Below are 16,825 nucleotides of genomic sequence, written 5' to 3'. Positions count from 1 at the left end.
AGGACCCAAGATATGAACTTGCCACCTCTGGAGAAAACTTTCTGACTTTTGGGAGTATCCTTCAGCAAATGCTAGTATCTTTGCCATCCAAAGTCTGCCAGGACCCAATTTTGACTGTTAATTAGCTCAATTGAGATCTTTGCTTTACCCACCCCAGGCACAAGTAACCAAGACCAGGCCTGTTACAAACACTGTTCTTCTGGAGGCCTGAACTGGACCTGAAACACTGTCAACAGTAGCCACAGACCGTCACTATACAAACAGAATATTAAAGCTAATTTCTGAGGGAAAGGCACAACCAAAGAATGCAACTCTCAGGTCATGACATTATTTATTTAAGCCATCTCCTCCTGCTATAAGCAAAGGGATGGAAGATCAGTATAATGGTCCTCAAGTGTAATGGTCATCACTGGATACAAGGTGGTGAGCTTAAGGTCCCGTGTACTTTTCTGGTCCATGCGTGCAGAGTAGTGGTCCAAACCAGTGCTGTGGTCCCCACTGGGTAGTGGTCCAGGTTCTCTTTATTCGTCTTCATAGCCAGTTGGAAGCGGATTCACATGAGGGTTATGGAATAGGGTATGGTTACCATCTCCCCAGGGAAAGGGCTGTGGAGTGAAGATGGCAATTAGGCAATTCCAGAAAAACAGTTCAGCACTGCCACGAACTGCTTAAAACAGGGCAAGTACAGGAAATACATAAAAACAAAATGGAAATTAGTCCTTTACATAACTGAGATGTTTCAGTTCTCCCATAATGTAAGAGAGCTCTTATAAATTCCAAGGGAGCCCGTAAAGAGGACAGTAGGAAAGGCAAACTCGAGTCCCCTTACTCATAAGCCTCTCCCTTGTAACTAAACCTCAGTGCTCTGTTTCTGAAAGTGCAGTCCTCCCATCACCTATATCAGAATGGTAGAGGTGGGTACAGGGGAGGAGATGCTGACTTCAACGCAGGTTTCTGGACCTGAAACAAATCTCTGGATTGGAAACTGCAACATACCCTCAATTATTCTGCATGGTACTTTTGAAAGCCATTGCTCCAGGGCAGTGGTTTCCAACCCAGGATGATTCTGCCCTTGTGGAGACACAGGCCAGTATCCGGAGACATCTTGAAGAGGGGGTACCACTACCACTAAGTGGTGAGAAGTCAAGGATGCTGCTAATATCCTGTAACTCACAGGACTGCCCCTTGCCCCAACAAGAGTTATCCAGCCCCGAATGTCAATGGTGAGGTTAAGACATTTCGCTATATGTATGCCTTCTAACTCTATTGTACAACGGTGGCAGTGGCGCTGAGACTCATCAATTCTTTTTGAATTTAAGAATCCAGCTTAATTTTCCCCTCGGGCTAAGTGAGACAGTAGTTAAATATCTACATCAAGAGTCAAAGAATGACACAGTTGCGGTGGTAACTGGCATAGAGGTGAAGATCAGAAGCTGTCAATCTCTTCATTATGCAGCTAGCAGCTGTTAGATGCCCAGGTTTTAGAGACGTGCACCGCCTTCCGACTCTGCCAGCTTAAGGGAATTTCACAAACCTCCAAGTTTTGTACAACTGACAACCGTTAACAGTATCAGAAGGTAAACGGTGGGATGACTCAAAGAAACCGAAGAGCACTTGTTGTATGACCTTAAAAAAGAAAACTCAGGCCTGACCGGAGAAAATAAAAATGTGTTTGGGAGGATTAAATGACAAACTGTACAAGCCCGGCACCCACAGTTTTAGAGAATTAAGAGCTTGGACTAGGGCATTTGGGGAAAGATGAACAGACACTTGAAGAGACTGCAAGGGGTACCTTGGACCTGATGCGGAGATGCGGGTAGGCCACGAACTCGGGTCTCTCCTCCTCTCCGTGGTGCGACTTCAGGAAGACATTCAGCATGCTCACTCCCACCCCGGGGAGCGCCACAAAGTAGGTGAGGGCCTTCCACATGCGAGCTGCGGAGGGGGGTACGACCGCTCAGGGAGCCACCCGCGTCTCATCTCCCTCCCCCAAGTGCTCAAGCCAAGGTCAAAGTCCCGCCGCTGTTCTCTTCAGCAGACCTGAGGCCCGTCCCGCGACCCCGGTCCCAGTACCTGAGCCCTCTTCGCCGTGGGCGCCACTGGACATAGACCGACTCAGCTGCAGCCGGGAACTACCCAACAGGCCAGAAACCCGAGATCCAGCTGCCGCGGCCATCTTCAACCTGGGTTCCCCCGCAGCGCCGGAAGCGGAAATAGAAAGTTGGCTGGTGGGGTGGGTGGGACCACAATCTTAAAAGGAAGTTCCTATTGGGCGGTACCTTTTCCGCGGAGGCTGCGCATTGTAGCCTGAAAGCTCGGGAGCCAGAGGGAGCATGCGCTCAGCGCTCCGGTGTGCATTATCTGGTTCCTAAGGTCAGCATCGAGGTGAAGTTAAGCGCATGGAAAAAAAGGTTTGTGGAAGGACACCCTGGCACTGAGGGTCGCTCCCTTCGTTGGAATCCGTGCGCATCAACAGAGGTTCCGAGCACAAATCCCCTATCTAAAATGCTTTTTCCTCTCCTCCACATCCTCTGATTCTGCGCTATTTTTTCCCAAAACACCAGGACATAATAATTGTCATCATTATTATCTTGTAGGCATCACACAGCTTATAATCTATCAGAGGAAACAAAAGATTTTGCCACTGCAACATCCCCAAACTCTGGGATCGTGCCTGGCAAGTAACAGGTGCTCAACACAAATATGTTGAATGAATAAATGAATGAATAGCAACGGGAAACAATTGACATCTCTTATACTTTATCTCTGCAATTCTTTCCTACCCTTCTTTTTTCTTCTCCTTCTACTAATCTAAAAACAGTTTTAAAAATAAAAGTTAAGAAATAGATGCCTAAGAGAGACTTCCTTTATGGTCCAGTGGTTAAGACTCCACCCTCCCAATACAGGGGGCTCAGGTGCCATCCCTCCTCAGGGAGCTAGATCTGGCATGTGGCAACTAAGACCCAGCGCAGCCAATTAAAAATAAATAAAATCCTAAAAAATAGATACATAAGATAAAATGAAAGTAAACTTCTTGACCATAGGTTCCTTTAAAAATATAATGAAAAAAGAAAAAAAAAATATAATGAAACCTCTGAATCCTTTCCTCAAATAAAATATTAATACAGCTTCTCAGCACACACAGTTTAAGCACACAATGAGAGAGGAAGAAGGTCTTGTAAAGTGCACCCAGAGACCCCCTAAGAGTCCTGTGCTCCAAATTAAGAACCCCTACTTAGAGGATAAACAGAGACTCTGGTGTGGGTAGACTGGATTCATATTTTGTTCCCATCCCTCACAGCCTGTATGACCTTGAGCAAGTTGGATAAAACAAATGCTTTAACATCCTGCAGTTTCATGAAAACAAAAACAGGATCATATTACTAGAGCTGGGTTTTTGCATGTTATGGTGAAATTAAAATTGTCAAATCTCTAGGCATCGTCTAACAGAGTCAAAGGGTCTGTGAAGCCCTACAGTGTAGCCATGGAAAGGATCTGAGCTCAAGGATCAGGAAATCCTGGGTTCAAATCTGCTCTGCCCTCAGCTGTTCCTCTTGTCTAAAGTGAGAATGTAATATGCACTTAATTTATTCCTTTATCTGACGAACAGTAATTTAAGACACAGCTCCACCTGGGGAAGTTATTCAACCTCCATTCATAGTAATGATGGTTAATTTAGTAAATACTAACTACAGTGGCTACCGTGTGCCAGGTGTACACAATAGAATGCAAGAGCTGTAAGCGCTCTCTCGTACAATTTACAATTCACTGTTAGAGACAGGATTAAGCAAAAATACCCAATGCCTGGGATATGTTAAAGTTCAACAAATGTTTATTTTCCCATAGGACTTTAATACATCTTGCAGGGTGGTTCTGCTAAGTAAGGATTGTCATGTTTGGAACATAGTACCTCCTCGGGCATGATACATATAATATTCTTGCCAAGTATGCTCAGCATTTGCAAAGCCTTGGGTGACTTAGTTTAGACAGTCCAGGAAACCAAAGTCATCGATACAACAAATAGCTAATATTTACTGAGCATTTACTTCATGCTCACATCTATGACAAGCACTTTGCATAAATTGTCCTCCCCACCTCAGAAAATGGTGACTCGGTTCCTCAAGTGAAACACTTTGGAATTATCTTTGATCGCTCTCTTCTCTCTCTGCCTCTCATGTGGGATCCAATTCCCTGACCATCAAAATTGAATCCATGCCCCCTGCTGTGGAAGCACAGAGTTTTCACCACTGGACCCCCAGGAAAGTCCCCTCACACACATTTTATTTTATTGTACTTTATTATTATTTTTTTCAAACACATAATTTCTACTGAGAATCTGACCATGTCTTACTACATACTGCTCCCAATCTGATCAAAGGTGTTAGCTCTCACCTGGACAATTGCAAAGCCTCCTGACTGGTCTCCCTGCTTCCTGGCCCTTCCACAGTCTATTCTTAGGGAGCAGCTAGAGGAATCCTCTAACACTGGTCATCTTCCTCCTCTGCTCAAAATCCGCAGTGGTTCCCGTCTCACTCAGAGTAAGTGCCAAAGCCCCGAGAGTGGGCTGCCAAATCCTACACACCTTGTCTCCAGTCACCCCTCTGACACCGTCTATTCTACCTGCCCCCTTGCCCACTTCACGCCAGCAACACTGGCCCTCCTGCCTTTCCACGAATGTGACAGGCATGCCTCTGACTCAGGACTTTTGCACACACTCATCTCTCTGCCTGGAAGAGTTTCCCCCCAGGTAGCGCATGAATTGTTTCCTTATTTCACTCAGGGGTTGTCTTAGAAGTCATCTATCAGGAAGGCCTTCCCAGACCACCCGGAAGTGAAATAGCTCCTCCCCACCCTGACACTCTATCCTCCTTACTGTGCCTTAGCTATCTTTGTGGCACTTCCCACCATCTGCTGTATTAAATATTTATTGGTTTATGGTCTGCCTGGGGCGGAGACTATGATTTGCTCACTGGTGTGACCACTTGGCTTGTTATAGGACCTCGCTGAATGTACGTTAATCCCAACCATGAACCCATGGTGGTTTAGTTGCTCAATCATGTTCACCTCTTTGCAACCCCATGGACTGTAGCCCCGCCAAGCCCTCCTGTCCATGGGATTCTCCAGGCAAGAATACTGAAGTGAGTTGCCATTTCCTTCTCCAGGGGATCTTCCCCACCTAGGTATCGAACCCGGGTCTCCTGCATTGCAGGCAGAGTTTTTACCAACTGAGCTATGAACCTGTGAACTAGATACTATTCTTCCCCCACTTTTCAGATAAGGAAACAGACTTGAAGTTGTGAGGATATTGCCCAAGATCCCCAAGCTTTAGGCAATTGGTGAACCCAGGCAGTGTGGGACTCAAGTTCTTCTTTTTTGAAAAAATTTTAAAAAGTTTTATTTTTGGTTGTGCTGGGTCTTCACTGCTGTGAGAGTTCTAGAAGTTTCAGTGAGGGCTTTTCACTGCAGTGGCTTCTCTTGCTGCAGAGCAGAAGTTCTAGAGCATGCAGGCTCAGTAGTTGTGGCCTACAGGCTTGGTTGCTCGGCAGAATGTGGACTCTTCCCCGACTAGGAATCGAACCCACGCCCCCTGCATTGGCAGGCCGATTCTTAACCACTGGACCACCAGGAGAGTCCGTCAAGTCAGTTTTTTTAACCTCAAAGCCATGCAGAGTTTGCTGTAGGTAGAACAACACCAACTCTGAGAGGTCACCCTGTCAAGGTCATGCTAGTCTGATGCTCTGAACAGGGATGAGCAAGGGGGGAAAAGAAAAGAGCTACATAATTTCTGATTTCAGTAGGTTTGGAAAGAAAAATATTTCAAATCATGGGGTCCTTGAGAATGAATGGAACCATCAGATGTGTTTTCTAGATGCTGAGCTGAAAGTCCCCACCTTGTGCTGCCTCTCACAGTGACCCCCAGGGCATCTGGCCTCTCTGTGTAGGGAGTCTCCCCAAGGCCATGGCCAGCCAGGCCTGGATTTGACGTCATCTTCTCTGGCAGCTGGTGATGTTTACACTCATATTGAAGCCACTAAAGTCTCTGGCGCTCTATTTCCTTGAAATAGAGAGCTGGCAGGCAGGCACCTCAATCCTGGGGCCAGCTGCTGGTGGGGTAATTGGAGTAAGGCTGGGGGAGGCTGCCTAGCCAAGGACAGGGCTTGCTTAGGGGAAAGCTTATCTGGGGCATCCATCCTGCTACTTCTCTCCTGGTTTCTCCCAGCTAAGAGTTCATCCAGTTCCTGGACCAATATTCGTCTGCCAAGAGACTCATGCTGTGTCTCAATTAAGCGTTCACTTATTGTTCACTATTATTTTTGCTATGATCATGGTTAAGGGTACAGGTTCTATGGAATCAGAGCATAGGGGCCTGGACTATTCAGAAGGCATGAAGTATTTTTCCAAGTATGCTGCAGGGGAGGTTGGGGTGCAGTGACCACCACTTCCATCATCTGAATAACTTGTCTGAGCTGCTTAGCATCATTAATTCATTTAATTTGGAGTCTCAACTATGTCCTTGGACTGGGGCGACAACAGTGACCTTATGGAACACCCAGTCTAGAGGGAGAGACTGAGAAATAAGCAGTTACTACTGTCAGTGTGATAGGTTTCTTTAATGGGAGGCTGTCCAGCATGAACCTTGGTACAAGTTCAAGTCTCAGGTTAGCTACTTAGCTATGAAATCATGGGAGGTGAATTCATCTGCCTAAGTTTCACAACCCTTGAAGTGACTGACCCAGGATTCAAATCCAAGAAGTCTGGTCTTGCCTCTCTTTGTGCCTCAGTTTCCTCATCTGTAAAATGGGGATAATAATAGTAGCAACCCCATAGGAGTCCTGCAGGCTATGCTGATTTAGGATTTTATCCAAAAGGTGCTGAAGAGACTTTCTGGATTTTTTGGGCCACACAGCCTGTGGGATTTTAGTTCCCTGACCAGGGATTGAACTCTCATCTTCAGCTCAGAATCCTAACCACGGGACCACTAGGAAATTTCCTGAGAAGACTTGCTTTTAAAGGAGAGAGATACTCAATTTTGCACCTGAGGCTTTGCACAGGCTGACCGCTCCTGGCTAGAAATGCCCTTCCTGACTTGTCCCTCTTTGTCTGCATGCTCCCCTCAGCCTTCACCTCCTACAGGAAGCCTTTCCTGGTTACACCAAGCCCTGGGCCTCTGGTCCCCTAGCGAGGTTTAAACTCACTGCACTGTATTGGAGAACTATTCCATCTCATTTCCACTCTGAGCTCCAGATCTCCCCCACCCTTTCCTAAGACCCCTCTGAACCGCTGCGCGGGGCAGTCATAACAAAATGGGTAAGAACTCAGTTTCTCAGTCAAAGCTGGATTAAAATCCTGGCTTTGCTACTTTTGTTGGACAAACCCCTTCATCTTTCTGGGACTCAGTTCCCTCATCTGCAGAACTGGGAGAATCACAGTATATGTTCATCTAATAGGTTGGTTGGGAGGACTGAGAGTGATGATGTGTGTAAAAGCACTTAGCATCTTGTTTAACAAATAGCCACAACTTGTATTATATTATTATTAATCATCTACTATTACATTGGGATTGCCTCATAGCCCCGGTAAAGAATGCCTGCCATGCAGGAGACTGGGTTCAGTTCCTACGTTGGGAAGATCCCCTGGAGAAGGGAATGACAACCCACTCCAGTATTCATGCCTGGAGAATCCCATGGCCAGAGGAGCCTGGCGGGCTACAGTGTATGGGGTCACAAGAGTCAGACACAACTTAGCAACTAAACCACCACCACTGTTACATTAAGTTAAAAACAGAACCAGTGTCTGGTCTGTGAAATATATGTCAATAAAGCTGTTAAACACAACAAAGCAGGCTACAGAATATGGCAAAATGTGTGTTTCCATTTTTGTAAAATGCATGGGGAAAATGCTATAAGAGTTATGTTGTTCGGTTGCTCAGTCATGTCTGACTTTGTTACCCCATGGACTGCAGCACGCCAGGCTTCCCTATCCTTCACCATCTCCTGGAGCTTGTTCAAACTCAAGTCCATTGAGTCAGTTATGCCATCCAACCATCTCATCCTCTGCCGTCCCCTTCTCCTCCTGCCTTCAATATTTCCCAGCATCAGGGTCTTTTCTAATGAGTCAGTTCTTCACATCAGGTGACCAAAGTATCAGAGCTTTAGCTTCAGCAGCAGTTCTTCCAGTGGATATTCAGCAGTTGATAAGGATTATACTTATGTGGTAAGAGAGGTATGTCTGGGTTTTAATTTTCTTTTAAAAAATTCTGCAATGAACATTTAAAACAAAGAATTTCACCAAATAGCAGACCATGAAGTTGCTGTCAGCACTTCTGTTGTTGGTATTCGTCCCATTAGACTGTAAGCCCCATGAGGGCAGGGATCCCTTCTGCCTGGCGCTAGGAAGGCGCGGAGTAATGGACAGAGAGGTGACCGGATAGATGGGGGCGGATCTGGTACCCTCACCTGCAGTACCGCACTCTCCCTGTGGGTGGCAGGCTCCGCATGTGCGGGCGCCGCCCACGAGTCTGGCCAGAGATGAGTCGCGCCTGAGACCTTCAACGTGGCTGTCTGATCTCAGGATCCTCGTAGGAGGGAGAGAGGTGGAATCTGCGAGAGGAACAGACAGAGCCCAGGTTCGGGGACGACTACTTAAGCCCTCGCCTCTGAGACGTCTCCAGCATCTTCCCCTGATTGAAACAAGAAAACTAAAACCTCACTTTGTAGAGAATGTCCCCTCTTGCCACCTCACCCCACAAGGAGGGGCAGAGAGGAGAGACTGAAAGGTCCCCGGACCTGGAAGAAAGAGAAAGAGGTCCTCCCCGAAGATCGTCATCCTCACAACTCATAACTCACAGTCTGCTGCGCTTGGCAGTGGGCTAATTGCCCCCACCCAGTAGCTCTTTGATCTTAGAAGAGAGGTGTGCTAGCATCCCATTTTGCAGACAGGGGTCTTTGCGCCTTAGAGAGGTAGTGCTTGCTTAGAGAAGAGGACAGCAGCTGAGTCTGATTCCAATCCCCTTTCTTATCTCTGCCTCCCCACCTCCCCCCACCCCTACCCCCCCTATCCTGTGTCAAACTGAGACATCCCTTGGAGGGGGTGTCTTCCAATCTAAATTACATTTTTAAAAAATATACTAATAGCATTTGTTTAACCTACCCTTTCTATGGCACTGGCACTCAACATATATTATCTCATTTAACCCTTCCCACAACCCTTTGAAGTAAGAACTATTATTATCCCCATTTTACCTATGAGGAAATTGAACCTCAGAGAAGCAAATACTGACAAATCTAGAGAGCAAGTGGAACAGAGCCATGATTCAAATGTATGGCTGTCTGACCCCAAAGTCTTTACGTCTTAGCAATACATGTTTTTCCTTCGTAATTAAGTATAAGGGGCTTCCCTGGTGGCCCAGTGGTAAAGTGTCCACCTGCCAATGCAGGAGACATGAATTTGATCTCTGGTCTGGGAAGGTCCCACATGCCTCGGGGTGAGTAAGCCCAGTGTGCCACCACTGCTGAGCCTGTGCTCTAGAGCCCGGGAGCTGCAACTTTTGAAGCCGAAACGCCCTAGAGCCTGTGCTCCACAAAAGAGAAGCCACTGCAACGAGAAACCCGTACACCACGACTGGAGAGTAGCCCCTACTCACCCCAACTAGAAAAAAGTCGGAGCAGCAAAGAAGACCCAGCACACCCTAAATAAATAAATTAATTAAATTATTTTTTGAAACCTATATTAAGTATTCAAGTATTGAATACATACATCTATACAGTACAAATTACAAACTAATTATAATAGATAATAAAGATTTAAAAGCCTCCCCCATTCCTGTTCTCCAGCCACCCAGCTTCACTCCAAAGAAATTCATCATACTAGAGATTTCTGATGATCCTTCTAGAGATATTTGATACGTAGACAAACACCTATATTACTGCCTCTCACATAGTCATCAGTGACTTCCTCAAATTTAAGAAGGACCAAGTCCTCTTCTTCTAGAACAGGATATAATTTCTCTTCACTGACTCCTTGGATTGGCATGCAGGGCCTCCCAGGGGCACCTCCACCCACTCTATGCGTCACCCACACAGGTCTCCAGGCTCCGCATCATGTTGCCATCTCCCCAGCCTCCTAGTCTCTAGCCTCCCTCCAACAGCTACATTTATTGGGATCTTTTTCCCTTTGAGTCTCCCCAGACAGAATCTACCCACCTCCCAGCCCCTAGAGGCCCTGCCAGCCTCTCTCAGCAGATTTCATTGTACAGTGATGGTATATCCTACAGGACCCTGGAGGTCAGAGTGAGGCGCTGGGTTTTATCCTTATCGAACAGGAAGCCGCTGAAGGCGTGCAGAGAGGAGAGGTCTAGCCAGACTGGCCCTTTAGAAGGGTCACCCCGGCTGTTCTGTGGGGAGCAGGTTGGAGGCGGTGAACCTGTAAGGGGACAGAGCAGCCCTCATGCTAATGCAGTAGTCCAGTGGAGAGACAGCAGTAGCTGTGACGAAACAGGGATGGAGAACATTCGAGAGACATTTCCACTCACTGGTTGATTGGTTGTGAAAATGGAAGAGGAGACCATGAGAGAGATGGTACAAAGGACCCCTAAAATGAATAATCCAGTAATGGGTGCTTGTCTCAGTCCCTGCCTTTCTTACTGGATTACTCATTTTAGGGGTCCCTTATCATTGGGTAGCTGGCCTTCTAATGGCACAGCCATCCCTCTACTCCCCAAGCTAGCAAACTAGGAGTCCATCTTTCTTCTAAAGGGCCATCACTGCCTCTGGCCACCATATTCACTAAGGGCAGCTCAGTCATCATCTGAGCTAACCTTCTTTCTGTTTATGAAATATGGCAAGTCCCTCCCAACCTCAGGGCCTTGGCTCATGTTATTCCTTCTGCCAGGAATTCTCTTCCCACTCCTTGTCTTGATAACTTTTAAGCAGCTGGAGAGCTTCATAAGAGGAGGGACCTTGTCCATTTTGCTTACTCCTGTATCCCAGCACCGAACCCAGTGCCTGACATAAACCAGATGCTTAATCAATATTTTTTTGTAATGAAATGATTCTGCTTGTTACATTTTCATACAACGTTTGGACTCTACCATGCAAAATGGGTCAGGAAGATCTCCTGGAAAAAGGAATGGCAACCCACTCCAGTATTCTTGTCTGGAGAATTTCATGAGCAGACCATAGGATGGTAAAGAGTCGGACAGGACTGAGCAACTAACACTTTTACTTTCATGCAATTTAACACCTTGTCTTTTGTTTTTATCTAGTGATTTGGTGCACCCCATAGTTATATCCTAAACTGCACCCAGTCAGCCTCTCTTTGCATTTCCCATGCTAGGCTGCCCAGTAATAAATACTGTTCTAATTTTTTTTTACATTTAAGAGTTTTATTATTATTTTGCTGTTGTTCTTACTCTGGTGACAAAAGAAAATATGTCAATTGTAAAAACTTCAGGTAGAAATAAATTAGAAGGTACGAGTTCCCCATGGGCCCTCTCTTTTAGAGCCACTGCTGATTTATTTTTTATCTTTTGGCCATGCTGAGGGGCATGTGGGATCTTAGTCTGCTCAGTCAGGGATTTAACCCATGTCCTCCATTGTAATCATGGAGTCTTAGCCACTGGACTGCCTGGGGAAGCCCCACCACTGCTGATTTAAATGGCACCTATATCCTTGTTTCCATTTGTAGACTTTTCAAGGGAGGAAGAGAAGATTCGCCCGCCTGCCTGTGAGCCTGATCTTGGAGGATCCATTTTTCTTTTTCATTTCTAGCCCCCACCCTACCCTGTAGCTGTTCATGCACGTAGCATTGATCTTAACATTATACATCTTCTGTGTTAAAGTTAGCAGACATTGGCACCAGTGACTCTGGTGAAGAGGAAGTCTGTTTAAATCTCACCTGGAATGGAGGCCCATTCTCAGGCTTCAGTCAGGCTCCAGGTCTCCATTCAAATTTGTGAACATTGCAAGAACTTGAATCCTGCTAGAAAAAAATAAATTTCCTGGGTCAAGTGGAACCCAGATTCAAATCTTGCCTCCAACACTTCTTATGTGCCCTTGTACAAATATTTTCCTTTCTCTGAGCCTCTTTTCTTCAGCTGGAAGATGACAATAGTAATGATAGGATCACATTTCAGCTGTATTGACTTTCTTTCCTTTTTTTTCTTTAATATATATGTACTGATTTGACTTCGTCAGGTTTTAGTTGTGGCGCACAGGATCTTTGATCTCTGTTGAGGCATGCAGGAACTTTAGTTGCAGCATGTGGGATCTAATTCCCTGATCAGGGCTCGAACCAGGGTCCCCTGCATTAGGAGCTCGGAATCTTAGCTACCAGATCACCAGGCAAGTCCCTGTATTGGCTTTCTTGTTCCTTACACAAGCCAACTTCATCCCCACCTATAAGCCTTTGCAAATGCTGTGCCCCCTGCCTGGAACCTTCTTCCCTGAACTTGTCCTGTGGTTATGTCTCCCCTTATTCAAGGGGAACCTTCTTGGAGAGGGCTTCCCTGGTTCCTCTCTCTTAAACAGCACCTCTTTCTTTATAGCAAGTCTCATTTTTTTTTTAATTTTTTTTTAAATAACACAAATTATAATCTGTGCTTTTGCTTCTTATTAATTACCCAGCATTTTCTGAGGTCCTGCTGTGTTCCAGGCATTTTTCTAAGCATTTCATAGGAAAATTCATTCCATTCTCAACATAACTCTTTGGAGACAGGAGGTACCATTGGTAGACTGCTTTGCCGGAGGAGGAGATGGAGGCATCAGAAAGTCAAGTCATGCAGCACAAGGGCAGGTCATTAGAAAATGGCTGGGGGACTTCCCTGGTGGTCCAGTGGCTAAGACTCTGTGGTCCCAGTGCAGGGGGCCCGGGCTCCATCCCTGGTCAGGGAATGAGATCCCACAGGCCACAACTAAGAGTCTGAATGATAAAACTAGGGATCTCGCATGCCACAACTAAGACCCAGAGTAGCCAAATAAATAAAGAAATAATAATTTTTTAAGATGGATGGCAGGGGATTTGAGTCCAGGCTGACCAGGGCCAGAGTCCTACCTACCATTCATGTAATCTGAGTCATCAGCGGTGTCTAGCAGGGTTATTCCGAGCGGGAAGAGATCCGGTGCTTCTTCTGTGATAGGGTGGTTCTAAGCAGGTGTGCTCCAGGTCCCATTACAAAGGAATTCTGCTCCACCATTTACTACTGGGCACTAAGGACTCTAGATGGAAGGACTTAGTTCAAACAAACAAAGGCTTAGCATTGACAATGGAGGTGAAAATAGCATCCCGATTACAGGATGATGTGGCTTCCGCCCACTATTAGTCGGCTGATAAGAGGCCTCTAATGTCCTGGGAGACTGGCCAGTCCTGGTTCTTTTCCACGCCCATTCTCTTCACTTAAGGTGCATGAGATGAAGGGGCTTTGCTGGTGGTCCAGTGCCTAAGACTCCGTTGGTGCTTCCAGTCCAAGAGGTTCGAATTCAACCCTGGTCGAGGAGCACGCATGCAGTACAATGTGACCCCCCCCCCAAAAAAAGTGATGAAGCAGATACTTACACCTGGGTGTTGGAAGACAGTCACCTCCTCTGCAGAGTCACCCCTGATTCCTCAGGCTGAGTCAGATGCCTCTTCCACCTTCCCAGAGCCTCCTGGGCACATTCTTCTGCTAAGCTGCTGTCCCCTTCCCTCCTCTCTCCTCTCACTAGCCCCTCCCCCGCTGTGAATTCCCTAAAGCCAGAGACTGTCTTCTTCCTTGCTGTGTCTCTTTTCCCTTCTTCTCGGTCTGTTCACTCCTACTCACCTTTCAGGTCTCATCTCAAAAGGTCACCTCTTCCAAGAAGCCTTCCCTGGTGACCTCCACAATCCAGAGAGACAATTTTCTCTGTGTAAGCATTGTTTGATTGTCCAGTCCCCTCACCCTCCCTCCAGGAGTTCCCGCACCTTGGTATCTGTGTCACCCTGGGGAAACTTCGTCAGATGTAGATTCTCAACTCCAACCTCAGAGAGTCTGATTCCAGGGACTGCAGCAGGGCCTGAGGACCTGCCATGGGGATGTTCACACCCTGAGTCTGGTGCTGGGGGTGTCAGAGGAAGGATGCAGTAAACAGGGATGCTTGAGGGCAGGGACCATCGTCATCTGTCATGAGCCACACGTTAACCAGCCTGTGTCTGACACGTGCACGATGGTTGAACTAATGCTTGAAGGAATGAACGGTGGCTAGCATTCCTGTGTTCTCCAAGCATGACTTGATTTTGGCCTTGAAAAAGCCCCGTGGGACTTCCATCCTCTCCTGGAATGGGTGTGTGAGTGTTGAAATTCTGGTGTCCACAGTGCCGGATTGGAAACCGACGCCCCTACTTCTCGGCCCTACTCCCTGAGCAAGTTAATGAGTCCCCCTAAGCCTCAGTTTCTTCATCTGCAAAATAGAAACGATAATAATAAGAGTGCTCACATCATTATTATTCACAGGGCTGTGAAGAGATTAAATGAAGTAATGGTGCTGGCCCAGAGTCAGTGTTTGAAGACTTCTGGATCCTATTATTATTACTGCTGTTTTTACTACAGTTATTAACATCAGAGCTAGAGGGGCTAGTTGTTACTGTTCAGTCGGTCAGTCTTGTCCAACTCTTTGCGACCCCATGGGCTGCAGCACACCAGGCTTCCGTGTCCCTCACTATCTCCCAGAGTTTGCTCAAACTCATGTCTATTGAGTAGGTGATGCCATCCAACCTTTGTCATCCCCTTCTCCTGTTCTCAGTCTTCCCCACCATCAGAGTCTTTTCCAATGAGGGGCTTGAGGGACTTTAGATCCTCAAATTTGGGGCTCCCTACTCAGGGTTCCATGATCACCCTCTCCATAGTGGGGGTTGGGAATTCCCTAGCGGTCCAGTGATCAGGCCTCTGCACTCTCACTGAAGAGTGCGCCAGTTCAATCCCTGGTCCTGCTTGGGGGTGGGAGAAAGTGGATATACATATAACAGGGGGGTGTAGGTCAGGAGGGTGTTCTGTGAACATCAAGAAATGGAGTACAAAATTTTCTATGCCTGCCCGCATCCTAAAGAAGACAACGTTAACTTTTAACCATTTAAAGGTGGGAAAGTGAGACTTCCCTGGTGGTCCAGTGGTTAGGACGCCATGTTTTCACTGCCGGGCAATGGGTTTGATCCCTGTTGGGGGGACTAAGATCCCACAAGCAAGATGCCCCCCATCCCCACACACAAAAAGAATAAAAATCAAGAACTATACAATCCCCTCCCTCTTGCCTCCAATTTTAAAAAGTAATCTGTAAGGAGCATCTCTCATTCCATCTGACCAGATGAGTAGTTGGTAAGTCTATTGAAAAAGTCCATCGAAGCAGGAAATGATTAAAAAAAAAAAAAGGATATAGCCCTGAAATATTCTAACTTAAACACCTATGGCTGTATATTCATTCACCCATCTTTTGATGTAGAGCCAGAGCCTTTTCTTTGAGCTTGATCTGAGTTACCTGTTTGGCGTGCCCCCGAATCCTTCTTGCAGAAACCACTCCTCTGAGTCCTAGCTTGAACTTCTTTAAGTCGATGTAGAGCCTAAGGCCCTTGTTGCCTAGATTTTTAGAATTCCATCGCCACCCAATAGTCTCTAGCTGTCCAGGCCACACCTAACTCAACTAACTCCCTCCAGGCCCCCCGACCCCGGCGTCCCCCCATCCCCAGTCCCAACCCCAGTGGCTTATTTGCTTGTATTATGTGGTCATTGTGTGTCAAGCTGGAGCTTTGCTCCATCTTTCTTTCTTTCTTTTTAAACTGACTTTATTTTCAGAGCAGTTTTAGATTCACAGCAATACTATCAAGAGGTACAGAGATTTCTCATGACCCTCCCCTGATCAACGATACACACCTACCCAGCCTCCTCCATTCTCAACATCCCCCACCAGAGTGGAATGTTTGTTACAATGAATGGACCTGTATTAAAACATCATTATCACCCAGAGTCCACAGTTTACAGTAGGGCTCACTCTGAAGTGACGGTGTTATACTGTCTATGAGTGTGAACACGTCTGTAATGATGCATGCCAGCTAAGTTTTTAAATGAGTCTTTCCGAAGCATTCAGCTGCACTTGGAGAAACATCAGTCTCCTTCCTCTTTTTTTAATGCATTTATTTGTTTATTTTTGGCGGTGCTGGGTCTTTGTTGCTGCGGGGGCTGCTCTCTAGCTGTGTTGCACAGGTTTCTCTTTGTGGTGGCTTCTCTTATTGCTGAGCACGGGGCTTCGGTAGTTGTGGCTTACAGGCTTAGTTGCCCTGCACCTTGTGGAATCTTCCTGGATCAGGGATCAAACCTGTGTCTCCTGCATTGGCAGGCATATTCTTAACCACTGGACTACCAGAGAAGTCCCAACATCAGTTTTCTTTTCCCACTCCTACTTTATCAGTCATATACAATTATGTGACTTAATAATAAGAGTAAGTGACTGGAGAACCCACCCAGCTGACTTTTGGTAAGCCCAGTTGCATCCTTGTTAAGTCAGTGGGAGGAGTTAGAGGTTGGTTGTCCTAGAGACCAGTCCTCCAGCTGCTGTGGGCATCGCATTGTTCTGGGGTTTACAGTAGACAAGGTGAGTGACGGCTAATCCAGAAGCCAGCTCCAGTGAGTTGGCTATTTTTTTGCTTTTTGTTTTGGCTTCATCATGGCCTTTGGGGTCTCAGTTCTCTGACCAGGGATTGAACTCAGGCCCCGGTAGTGACAGCGGAGTCCTGAACACTGGACACCAGGAAGTTCCTCAGCAAGTTAGTGAATCCGGAGAGCCCCTACCACACAGTCATGCATAACAAAAAGCCATCTCTCTGA

The 16,825-nt window shown here is 46.6% G+C and overlaps 1 protein-coding gene across 1 annotated transcript; it reads right to left on the bottom strand.

Moving 5' to 3' along the window:
* Window positions 1–324: 324 nt before the first annotated feature.
* Window positions 325–2,218, bottom strand: COX6A1 (cytochrome c oxidase subunit 6A1). The gene is made up of 3 exons (XM_020901559.2): window positions 2,074–2,218; window positions 1,793–1,935; window positions 325–605 (listed from the first exon to the last, which is right to left on the bottom strand). Exons 1-3 carry the CDS (start codon window positions 2,174–2,176, stop codon window positions 522–524), a joined length of 330 nt encoding a protein of 109 aa, XP_020757218.1. The 5' UTR covers window positions 2,177–2,218; the 3' UTR covers window positions 325–521.
* Between the last annotated feature and the right edge of the window lie 14,607 nt (window positions 2,219–16,825).

The sequence above is a fragment of the Odocoileus virginianus genome, chromosome 12 (assembly GCF_023699985.2).
Source record: "Odocoileus virginianus isolate 20LAN1187 ecotype Illinois chromosome 12, Ovbor_1.2, whole genome shotgun sequence".
NCBI lineage: Eukaryota > Metazoa > Chordata > Mammalia > Artiodactyla > Cervidae > Odocoileus > Odocoileus virginianus.
The sequence above is the reverse complement of the archived record's forward strand: the minus strand, read 5'-3'. Positions and strand labels throughout refer to the sequence as shown.